Genomic DNA, 12780 nt, shown 5'->3' with positions numbered 1-12780 from the left:
AAGCAATTTCGAAACAAATATAGAGACGTTTCACTTGTAAGAAGGAAGAATATAATCTTTTGTCTTTCAAGAGTTACATGGTCTCATCTTTTCCTCAGCCGCTCTGATCCGCTAATGGAGAGTAAGACACAATTATAAGTTTCAGAAAAGGCTAAGTGGACTTCAGACGACCACGCAAAAGACTTTCGTATTGTAGATGTTGATGATTTTCAGTTTGGCTATTTAGACTTTTTTTTCCTGCAAGACACAAAGCAATGTGACCTTTCCTAAAACCAAGTGAGGGAGCGCCTCTCGCCGTCGCCCCGTCCCTCAACACCACTGGAGGTCATTCTAACCTTTGAAGGTCAAACGCGGCGCCAAAGTGGCATCCATGTTGGGGCTCACGCAATCTGTCAGCGACACCCGTCACACCGCCGCGTGGGAACTGGACTTTGGGGACTTTGGGGGGGACGGAGTCTTTCAGAAAGGCCAGCCCTCAGTGGGGATCTAACTGCTGCTGATGGCGACGGAAGGAAAAAAAACCTTTTGGGGGCGTTTGGCTTGTTGGCGTTGGACGAAGAGGAGACGCCGCTGCCGGTCAGCGTCCTCAGAACTTTTTTTAAATTTTTTTTACCTCTGCTCCCGTATTGCCACCTACGGATGATTGAGTCTAAATGGAAGTTGGCAGTGCGTTTCGTAAGCCCGTTTGTGTGCCCAGGTGTGTGTTTTGTGCGATGGCGGCGTGTGAAATGTGCGATCGGTTCATGGTTTCATGGTGGAGGTAATACCTGTTGCGTGCTCGTGCTTTTGAGTGCACCTGATACAGTGAAGGGTGAAAGTGTTTACCCGAAAGCTGGGGTAAACACAACCGTGTGTGTGCGTCAGTTGCAAATTAAAGATACACTCTATAAAGTTTGATATATCACCAAATCAGTTAAGTAAATCACACAACAGCTCTGCTCTTGATGGATGCTGCCAGAGAGATAATTGTGTCTGGCTCCTGTGCTGCCTGGGTGATCACAAAGTGGAGCTGGCAGAGAGGCTGCGTTGATGGACGCATAAACAAACCTCTATGAGCTTGAATTATCACGGGATTAATCTTGCTGGACATAATGAAGGATAGTAGGCTAAATGTCATCCGCTCATTTAAAGCGTGATGAATTGGATGGAAAATGTGCTTATAATCTAACGTTAACTACCGAATGAAAGATTTCAAATCATTTATATTTAGTTTGAAGCTGCAATAAAGTTGGTGTTTGTTGTACGCAAATACAGATTGTTGGTGGAACAGGATGTTTTATGGCGGTGTGACGGTGGATGTCGGGTGTAAGTCTGTGTGCACGCGGCACAGCCTGTGCTCACGGCACTGCTGCTGCAGGATCTGTGCTTGTCAATTCTGCCCTCTGCCAACAGCATGAACATGGAGGTAGGTGGTTACTTAACAGCTTCAGCAATGACTTTCTATAAAAGCGTGCGTGCATGAGACACATGTATTTTCTGCTGTGAGGCGGAATACTGGCCGGAATTAACCTGCAATAAATATTCTGCTGTACAAAAAGCACAGTTATTATGTTTGGGACATTCATTAGACGTTCCGCTGTAGAACATAATAATTAATTAAAAACCTTTTTATTTCGGAGTTTCAACCCGAGCATCATCAAAGCCAAATGGAGCTGGAAGTCAGGCACACCAACAAGCGAACAGGCGCGGCGTGCCGTTAATGGTGTGGCGGCGTGCGCTCTGCTTGAATGCAGCGGTTCAGGGTTCGGCAGAAGGTGCACGCTAGCTCGAGGGGGGTGGGGGGCTTTGCTTACTAGGCACACTTAATAATTTGCACCATGCGTGATGAAGAGCCTCAAATCCTCGTGGGTAATTCAGCTGATGTCTTCCATAAGTGGGCGCTCTGGGGAACGATGTCCCCTCCCACTCTCTCCCTCCCCTCATTTCATGCTGTTGTTCCCTCGCGTCCCAGTCGTTTCTGTCTCACTATTTCAGCCTCCTCTGACTCTCTATTCCCCTTTTTGCACTGCTACTTTATCTTTGTGTCTCTGCTGCTGTCTGCCTGTTCCTCTCTGCTCCATCCGTCCCTCTTTTCCGTCCCAGTGCCTCTCAACGCTCTCTCTCTCTCTCTCTTACTAACAGCTTTTCCGTCACTGTTCTTCCTGATCAGTTACACACTAACGCTGCACACACTGTGCTAACGTATCCACCCAGTCTGACATCTCCCACAATAATAGTCAGTTTCCAAAAATACCTATTGATACGGTGGTTCTGCCATTATGCTCCCCCAACTCAGTTTCCCTGCGCGTGGATGCTCTCCGTCTGCGGTCTATGCGATTTCTCTTCTACGCGGAAAAGTCTGTGACAGGGAGACGGCGTTTCGCCTTCCAACCGAGTCAGCAGGCGGTTTACAGGCCAGAAGCAGCTGCCACAGTGCTGTTCAGCTCTGACTTTGCCAGTTGCCGCGTCTATGTTGTGACACTAAAGCATGTCCGGAGAGATGTATGAACATGTAGACTTGACTCTGCACACACTCTGCACACACTCAGCTTCCTATGTAAGAATCGTTGCCATCAAATGAGAAAAGTGTGCAAAAAGGAGCAAGTGAAGGGAGTGAGTGAGTGAAGGGAGTGAGTGAGTGAGTGAGAAAGTGTCAACAGCGTGTGACATTAGATGTGGTCCTGGAGGGCCCGAGCTGTCAGTGCCGAGGCCCCGCGAGGAGGGCTGGTTGCCATGCCGCCCGTCTATTTCTGCCCGCTGACATGGTAGTGGACCGGCTGACATGTACTCTGTCAGATGGATGCAGACCCTCTGATGGACACAGACAGAGATGGACAAATTGACTCGGAGGCTCGCGGAGAGCTCTGCGACTTGAGTCGTCCGGCAGGAGTAAAGATCAGTTAGTGGCCGTGTTCAGAAGTCAGTAGGGCAACTTGGTGTTGAGGGTTTAGATAACAGGGCTCTTAATGATGAAGATTCCTGCGTTAGATTTGGTCGGACATGCTAACGTTTAACAAACATTAGAGCAGTTAAACACACTCTTTAATTGAATTCAGCACATTCCTTGATGCTGATATGGCAACTATGGTATGGTTAATTATTGGTTCTCAAATAGATCTTTGTTAAACAACTGCTTGTGGTAAAGGCAAACAAGAGAAAAGGTAGAATAGTCTGGTAAGTTCAGAAATTAAAATCACCTTAGTGTTTTGCAGCCTTCAAAATCAGTAGCTAAACTTTTACCCTATTTCAATATTTTTCAATTCTTCATGCAAGATAATGGCTTATCGATATGTTGCCCAGCAATAGTTCATCCCATACATTACACTTTTGATCTTGTGTTTTTGGTATTAGACAGATGTGGTTACGGTTGCTGATTGGACAGTTTGTGTTGTGTGTGACTACGTCTCTTAGCGTCCAGCGGCTACTTGATGCTTGATTGAATAGTCTACTTCAATTATTGCCCCTAACACGTTCAAAACATCAGACCCTTTCCAATAAGGACCTGTGACCCAAAACCTGAAGCAAAAAAAGTTTTCCAGTTTTTAAAACTCATTGAGAACCGAAAGAGCCTGAAAAAAAGGGGGCCAATCAGAAGCCAATCTAAAATCCTGACGGCGGGGGACTAAAGAGCCCAATGATTGGTGATTAAAAAGAGAGAAACATTGCACACACTTGTCGTCAATTGATGAAGACTATAATTCGTGAGTTAATAGCAATAACGTCAGTTCAGTATAAATGATCATTATCAAAATGTCAGCAGTAGATGCATAACAGGCATAAGTTTCATTGTGAATCCACTCTTCTCACAGTGATTCATTGCGTTTTTCTTTCTGTATTTTAGAAGAATAAAACATGGAAAAGGATGATGTAACGCATTGATGTGAGTCAGGCCCTCAGCCAGCCATTCTGGGGTAAATAAAGGTTTAAAAAAACAGTCCCTGTAATGTCCATCAAATCGCTCTTCACTGCAGGACACTTAAGCGAGCGAGACAACGCTGGACAAAGGACGGAGTTAAAGGGGTGAATGGAAGTGGACTGGTAGAGACAGACTGACAGAGAGACACAGACTCACAAATTGTTGTTCGTAAACAGACAGATTGTCAGGAGAGAACGGCACTCAGGCCGACAGAAGGGCAGATAAACAGGCGTACAGACAGTGCAAAGGTCAACAAACAAGAGACAGACAGTGCTTTAGACGGACAGATGGACAAACACACCAAGGTGATGGACGCGGAGTCCTCGCGCAGTGTGTGCTCTGTCTCTTGGAGTGTGTTCAGAGCGTGTACACTGTGTACACCCCGGTCGCTGCTCCTGTTCCCACACAACCCAGTTCACCTCTGTCGTCCTCCCCACGTTCCCCGTCCCTCCACCTCCTCCACCTTTCTGATCCTCCTCTCTCCTCTCCCCGCCTTGTCCACCCAGGGCTGCTCTCCGTGTCCTACGACGAGTGGGACTACGGCCTGGAGGCCCGCGTCCGCGACGGCGTGGCCATCATCACTATGGCAACCTCCACCATGATGATGGACCGCGGACCCCACACCCTGCTGAAGTCCGAGTGCCACGGGGCTCCGGACAAGAAGACCCCCATCTCAGGCAACCCCAACGAAGTGCTCAGGTGAGTGGAGGACGGAGGCTGTAGGGATTCACAGGAGGTGGTGAACTCGTGGGTCCCGGCACCCGAAATGAGACGTCTGGTCGCCACATGTGGACACGCTAGTAAACAGTATGTAAACAGCATGTAACCCTTTGTTTGTAGCATTGTGCTTACGTCTTCAAGTGGCTTTTCATATGATTTAAGCTGGTTTCAGGAATAGTTTTGGGAAAACCGCTTCGACTTTGTGTTGGATGGCAAGAGTTGGCTAGCTTAGCTTAGCATAGCTGGCCTGGCTCTGTCTCAGCACTGACCAGTGTACAGGTGCTATACGGAGTTGCTGGGCAACAGGGTTTCCAGAAGATACGGCTCCACGCCAATGAATAGTCTGACACATATTCCCCCTGGAAACATGCGTGTTGCTTTTGCACCTCGGTTTTTGTGCAAATTAAAAGCATAGATGTGAGACATGTGAAACCAGTCTTAGGCTGGGCGGACCCCTCCGGGCTGGACTTTAACATGCCAACTTAAAAAACACTTGTTGTACTCACGTCTGACTGGTGCTGTGCGAGTGGGATGTTGTGTCCTGTGGTGGTTGTTATCTGTCTACTCGTGTTTGTTTTTCTTGTCTTCTCTTGCATTGTATTCTACAGTGCTGTCTTGTTCAATTATAATACATTTCTGAAAAAAACGTTACCAGGGGAATTTTGTCCCGTTGTTTCCAAGTGTCCAGACTTCATGCTAAGCTAAGCTAATTGTTAGTGTGTATGTGTACTTGTTTACATGGTATAGTATTTTTTATAGTCTTGAAATGCAGACTTTAAAGATGGGACCTGTTTGTACTTAGTAGTTGTTAAAAATTCAATTAATGAAGTTATTTGCCTCCATGGTCTCAGCAGTCGTGTCGTTCCTCCACAATTACACTCATGTCTCCAAAAAAAAAACTGTGCAGTGATTTATGGAAACGCCACAGACAGTAGCTTAAAAAAAAGAGGGTAAACAACTTCTGGTTGTGTGGCATCAACACAAGCGTCCTGGCGGCGTGAACCAGCACAACCTCGGACGTAGCAGATGCTTGCGCAACCACACACACACACACACACACACACACACACGCACCTTCATCCCCCCGCAAACTGTGATCATCCTCCCACCATGTAATAACACCCTTTTGCACACAAACACCCCTCTTCACACGCCCCCTTCCTCTAGAAGAATACGGGCCCACCCCCTCAGCCGTCCGTCTCAGCAGCAGGTCTTCTGAGCGGGTTCGCTTTGCTCCGCGCGCTGCCTTAATTGGTCCCGATGGCGTTTCAGTCAACGAACACGGGCCCCTGTCGCGCTGCGCTCCGGGGCTCAGCCCAGCTTTATATTCAGGGGCAGTTCCAGCTCGTGTGTCTGCCGTATCTGTGTGTGCGTGTGATGGACCGTGAAGGCCAGGTGTGTGTGTGTGTGTGTGTTTGTGTGTGTGCGCGCGCGCGTGCATTAGTGTGGTACAGTTTGTGTGTGCTGAGACGTCTTCTAGGACACTAGTGTTGTTTCCTACTCGATGGTTTTCAGGGGCCTTTGAGAAGCAGAAGACGTGCTGGAGAGGCACACCTTCTCCTACCAGGGACGTGAAGCTCGTTTCCACGCTGGCGCTCCGGGGCCGAGCCGCGGCCCGGCTCCGCTAAGGCGGCGAGGCTTTGTTGTCCGTCCAAGTGAACTCTTTAGATCTCATTTCAACCCCCGTGTTGCTTGTTCGCTCCTTTCTGAAGCCCTGCGTTTGTTTCTCCGCTGCTTAGCGCTCCGGGGATAACAGGGGAGTTCATGGCAGCCGCTGCCGCCCCCAGAATCCGACAACCCTGATCTGCTGCCGCGCGCCGCTCCGCTTCCTCTCGTCTTCACCGCGATCCTCCCGTCTTTGCTGCTCGGATCCTCCCTGCAGTCCCGTCCTTTGACTCTTCCCCGGTGTGCTTCCACTCATCTTCTCTCCACTTCCCTTCTCTTCTGTCAGGAGCTGCTGTGTTTTATCAGTTCACACCATCTTCTCCTCTCCTCACTTCCTTTCTCCTCTCCTCTCCTCACTTCCTTTCTCCTCTCCTCTCCTCTGCTTCCTTTCTCCTCTCCTCTCCTCACTTCCTTTCTCCTCTCCTCTCCTCTGCTTCCTTTCCAGGCGTCTGCGCTACAGACCTGCAGCTTTATAATCAACTTAGCTGTGTTGATGATTAGATCAGTTGCGAGCGCCGCTGAGATCCTTTGCTTTGCCCCTCGCTGCCTTAACTAAATTTGTCTGGTGATAACCTTTGTCTCCGAGTGGTTAATAAAAAAGATTAGCGTTTGACCTCCGGTCTATATACCAGGGCAGTGAATGAACGGCTGGTTGCCCAGCTTGCTGGCTGTTTGGTCTGGATGCCTCGCCGGCTGCTTGGGTCGCTGCTAAGTGGATCACTGGATGGAACGGACGGGAGCTCAAACAGAAGGTGTCAGGATACGTTACATTCGGTGGAGTTCACGCGTCATTGATGAATCGGGCAAAGTCACAATCGGTTCTCAGCCGTGGAGAATGACACGCGATAGCTCAAAAAACGAAGCCCCGATCTGTAATTTCTGTTTCTTCTGTGAAATATTACTTCGTTAGAATAAAACTGGAACTGGTCAGACTAATAGTGAAACTATGGGGATCGGTTCAGAGAAATGGATCTCGACCGTCACAGCGATTCCTCACCATCACCTTTCATGTTCATTGGAAATACTTCCAAACTGGATATTATTTCACTGTTAATCAAATCGCAGTGAATAGTGGATGTTCGCGAGTCACGGTTTAATAATGAAACACTTTACCCAGAAAGGATGGACGAGTTTTCTAAAACGTAACGATTCTTCATAAAGACCGTGGTGAAGGGTCCTTTGGTCGCCCGCTAACCACTTTAATGCACTGCATTTTTTCCAAGATTGTCAGGTCACTCTGCAATCGTTCCCTGTGGGTGTAACTAGAGTAGTTACAGAAGTTCCTGTTTGAGGGAGTGACCTCTCCATCTACAGCTTGTGGAGAACTATCCGGCTGCGGGGTGGGCGTGGCTCAGGGAATGCTCGCCGTGTTCAATCTTAAGAGTCCTTAATTAACATTTTAAAAAACTGGATGCTTAAAATCCAGATTGAAAATCGGAAGCGGGTGGTGATGGAAGAGGACGCGTGTATGGGGATTGTGACTGATGGAGATAACACACATCACATGCCCTTTAAACTTAAATCACTAAGCGAGTCAGGCCAGTAAGGGCTTCATGGAAATATGTAAATCACATGTAGTCTGCGTGTCAGTCTGCTGTGGAATGATGAAGGATTGCCGCACGGTCACGGCCATCTACTTGACTTCACAAAGCCACACATTCAGCCGACCCGTCTCTGCTCAGCATTTCCTTGTTCAGCCCTTAGAGCTTCGCAGAACTCCACAAGAGAAGGACGCTAAGTAAATTAAGTCCTCTGTAGCCGAGACTGTGACATTCCTGCTAATGCTGCAGCACCAGCCTGACAAATGAAGATAGCAGGAAGAGAGACAGAGAGAGGGGGGGGGAGAGGGGGAGAGAGGGAGGGAACACTTCAATACACAACAGTGTGAGAATCATGAGTTTGACAACAGCGGCCCTGACCTTGCCAGACGTGGACCGGTTCCAAATGAGCCCGGAGTTGGAAAGGTGTCAAGTGCTTTTAAGCTCTGTGGACATTTTTCGGAGCTCCGTGGCCGAGGCGAGGCTTTCAACAGGGCGCCTGCGTCTGTGTGCGCGTGTGTGCGCATGGTGACCCCACTGAGCCGAGGAGTGTGTGCCAGCCCGACAGACAAGTGCGTCCACCTGTGTGTGTGTGTGTGTGTGTGTTTCTGGGTGTGTAACTTTCTTGCTATTTCCGTCCCAGTCTATAAAAGCCCGCTGAGTGTGTTTATGGGGCAGGCCAGTGGGAGGAGTTAAACAGGTAGCTGTTTGTGATGGTGTTTGATTGGAAGTAGGTCAAGATGCTCGTGCCCTCTTGCTTTTGCTCTCCTTTCTCTCATTTATATCACAGTCTCTCTCTGTCTGTCTCTGTCGCTCCGTCTGCTTTTATCTTCCAGGTTTCACAATCATCGTTTTTGTTTTTTTGCTATCGGATTGTCTCTTTTTTTGCTGCTTGATGCTTAAAAAAAGATTACTTTTAATTCAGTGCTGTCAACAATAAATCAATTGTCCTCGCCTTGTCCCCTCTCGGCTCTTTCCTTTTAGCACAACTAATTACACCGTTTACACATTGGACTCGCATGTCTGAATACACACAATCAGGTGCCAACACATGCACACACACAAGCTGGTGTGTCCTTTTCTTTTGTTGGCCATATGGGGAATGCTATCATCTCCATATAGATTCCTCCTCTACAAACCCAATAAGTACATGGCACCACAGTAATTGCTAAGGAGTGTAACTCATGACTAATTCATGTCAGGGTTAATTTATTAAAACGGACTTATCAATATTTCACACAACTCGTTCATTATTCACAGCGGAGCATGCGCTATAACGTACTGTATCTGTGTCAGGGCATGGAGTTAGCATGTTTGTGCGTGTGCCTGATACTAAGCTGTTCTGATTTATAATGGCAGCGTTTTTACTGCAAAACAAATGAATTGGATTGGAAAGATGGACGGAAACTTCTGCAGAAAGACGAGGCAGTTGATGATGTAGTTATTGTTGAGTGTCGCCGGGTGGAGAACGCTGAAGCCGCGGTGAGAATATCAATTCACCTGCTGTACAGTACGGCTGAGACACACTCTCCTCGGTACTAGTATGAGCTGGAAACCGCCGGGTCCGACAGGACGTCCAAACGCACACTGCAGAGAACAGCTGGCGCGGGTGTAGGTTCCGATTAATTTGTTCGTTTGCGTCTCCGGCAACGACAACGGAGGCCGGGAATCTTTCTGCTGGCTTCAAGCAGCGTACGTGACGTGAATACTTGAAGATGTTCTGCGCCCGATGTATAAAGTGTGAGCCGTGTGAGCGGCGGTGATTCAGTGGGGGTTCGGAGGAGGTGACGGAGCGCGGATGTGGTCACATGGGTGGAACATGAAGTGCTCTTCTGTAAACCCACCAGTCCCGGTGTGATGGGAGAAGAGAGCGTTGGTAGTCTGGTAGTACTGTATCCTCTCCCTCTCCCTCCCTCCCTCTCTCTCACACACTCACCCTCTTTCATGCCCACCCTCTGCGAGATTACCGTTTCCATAGTTACCCACCAGATTGGCTTGGAAGTCACAGCGGTTGTGGGTGCCATGGCAACACACATATGCTTGTGTTTCACACACACACACACACACACACACACACACACACACACACACACACACACACAGACACACACACAAAGGCCCCACATTGTTGCACGTAACAATAGCTTGCTTAGTAAAGATTAAAGCGGCGCAGCGTCATGACGTTTTGTTAATGGCTTATGATTTATGCAGCAGATTCCGTGCACTTTGCGTCCGTGCCAAGGCTCTACAGGATGGGGCGGTTGACCGGGCACGAGGATGATTCTGCTCTGCACGGCCCATTGAAAATATCAATATCTAATACAGGAAATAGAGTAAGGAAGCTGGCAGCAGAGTAATTGCTGAATTGTTACATGGTGGAGTGCATAGGACGTGCATGGAAACATATAAGATAGATTGATGAATATATTTATTTTCAGAAACAAAGAATAGAAATGTATGTATATAAATATGCATGGCTTCCTTCGGGTTTTAACCCTCTGCTCTGATCTGTGATCGTCTCTGGCGTATAAGTCAGACCGATTTAAAGGTAGAACACGGTGATGTCCGCCGCTCCCTGATAATAGTCCCAGTCCACTGCTGACAGAACCCACCAGCGCACCATGTCTGCAGACACATGCGCCTCTTATTTATATACTCATCTACACATATGTGTGTATACATATATATAAATATTTATACATATATCTATATGTGCGTGTGGATATATATATATATATATATTGTGTGCATGGTTTTGAGGCAGAGTTTCCATGGAAACAGTCAGAGAGAGAGAAGAAGAGAGAGTAAAGGGCGAGGAACTGAAAGAGTTAAGTGTGTTTGTGTGTGTGTGTGTGTGTGTGTGGGGGGGGGGGGGGGGTGACAGTGAAGTGATTTGAGTTTGCCTGACATGAACATTCCTGCTCTCATAAACACACACTTACACTCCCCCACGCACATACGCTGTAATCACTGCAAGAGAATACAGTGTGGTTTGTGTGTGTGTCTGAATGTGTTGATGTTGTGTTTATTTGAAGGGAGATGAAATGATTTCACCTGACAGAAACAATGATGCTTTCTCTCTGTTTCTCTTACTGCACCACACGGAACACAACGACTGAGGCAGACACACACACACACACACACACACACACAGAGTTATCTGACAAGCTGCTATTGCCACATCATATGGGCTTGTACTTGTTTTATTATTTTACGTTAACTTTGAAGCCAGACACAATCTACAGTGCATATTTTGTTCACCTCCTATCCAGAGAAAACCTACAATTTTTGGTCCACAAATTCAAAATGTGTATCTGGTCATATTTCCAGATAGACAAAAGTTGATCATACTAACGCATAATTCACCAAGCAGCACTCTCATGCTCTCTGATTCAAACATCGTATTTCTTATATGGCATCTGAACAAAATGCAAAGAGTAAAAACAACAATGGGTTATGTACTTTTTCTTGACCGGCACAAATATTTTCTTCCGCTGGTTGCCAGGCAACTGCACCCAGCCGTGAAAGAGTTCAGCACATAAGTTCCAGTGAAAACAAGTCCGTTTTACACTTCAAACGCTGAAGGTATACCGAGTTAAATACGAGCTTCAGAGGGGGGATCTTGATGCAGGTTGGCTGGACGAATGCTAGCTGCGTCCCTCTGGTTTCCAGAGTTTATGCTAAGCTAAACTAACCGCTTGTTATTCAATAGATTTGTGAGTGGTATCAATCTGGTTACCTAACTCGTGGATCAAATATTTCCCAAAATGATGCACTACTCCTTCATGGTCACTCGAGTGGCAAAATGTCCTTTGGGATGATTGGAAAAAATATTCCTCTCTGTCCCGTCTTAAAATGCCGCTTAGCTCAACTGTCTGTTTGCAGCTGATGACTAATGAATCTTCATCTATTTTTGAAAACCCTGCTTAGACACCAGTCACCATTTCCTGGCAGATGATGGATTTGTGTCATGTCTGTTTGTTTGTCTGAAGAGATAAATGCCTTAAAAGATACATTTACATGGCCCGAAAATAGCCACGCGCAGAGCAACCGACGTGAGAGCCGCCAGTGACGTCTAAACGAGTCTCTCTGTCTCCGCGCGGTGTGTCCCTCTACAGGTACCTGATGAATGTGACGTTCGAGGGGCGGAATCTGTCGTTCAGCGAGGACGGATACCAGATGCACCCCAAGCTGGTCATCATCCTGCTCAACAAGGAGAGGCAGTGGGAGAGGGTGAGAGAGACGTGTGTGTGTGTGTGTGTCTCCTGTAAGTACTGTCTGTCTATCTGCATCTCCCATCATCCGATTTTCACTTTTTAAGCATTTTAAGCCTTAAGCTTTGTAGGCGCTGCTCCGATTAGATGCTATCGACTCGGCGAAGGTGCCTTTGAGCAAAACTCAGCCTGCAGCACAGGCTCCAGAGTGACGATGTGGTAAGAACGCTGGTCTGTTCGTTTTCAGAAGTTTCAGAAGCTGTTACGTGTCATTTGTTAGCGTGCAGCATCATGTGGCGAGGTGGCTACGCGCTACAGCCGAGAGACTCGCGCTTTCAGATCAATAAGTCGTGCATGCATGAGGAATCATCCCCATGTACCCGCTGGCTGGTGAATAAAACCCTTCTTATATGCACAGTCAAAGTTCAAAACTCTACCGTACAGAGGGGATTACAATCTTCGTTAAGCACAGGTGGAAGACACGATGGTGGAGGAGCAGACGGTGGAGGAGCAGGCGGAGCAACGGCGCTCCTCAGTCACACACGGAAGCAAAAACCTTGAATGAACTCGGGCGCCACCTGCAAAGTCACTGGCCTGCGTCTGTGTTTCCTCGCGCTCACTCGCCATTGTGTCAGCGTCCTGCAGTCTGACTCCCTCCAGCGCCTGTTCTCTATTCTCGGTGTTTCTCCCTTTCTTCCGCCTCTCTAATCTATATTCCGTCCTCTGATCAGGGAACAAGGTGAATCTC

At 47.7% G+C, this 12780-nt stretch overlaps 1 protein-coding gene across 4 annotated transcripts in view; it reads left to right on the top strand.

The window, feature by feature from the left end:
• grin2ba (glutamate receptor, ionotropic, N-methyl D-aspartate 2B, genome duplicate a) overlaps positions 1–12780 on the top strand; it is an 82015-nt gene that overhangs the window by 51384 nt on the left and 17851 nt on the right. For all 4 annotated transcript variants that reach the window (XM_078084618.1, XM_040191107.2, XM_040191106.2 and 1 more), the window contains exons 7-8: positions 4402–4594; positions 11937–12051. In XM_078084618.1, coding sequence (XP_077940744.1) covers positions 4402–4594; positions 11937–12051 — 308 coding nt within the window. The remainder of the gene's footprint in view (positions 1–4401; positions 4595–11936; positions 12052–12780) is intronic.

Source organism: Gasterosteus aculeatus, chromosome 11 (assembly GCF_964276395.1).
Source record: "Gasterosteus aculeatus chromosome 11, fGasAcu3.hap1.1, whole genome shotgun sequence".
NCBI classification, from domain to species: Eukaryota; Metazoa; Chordata; class Actinopteri; order Perciformes; family Gasterosteidae; genus Gasterosteus; species Gasterosteus aculeatus.
The sequence above is the reverse complement of the archived record's forward strand: the minus strand, read 5'-3'. Positions and strand labels throughout refer to the sequence as shown.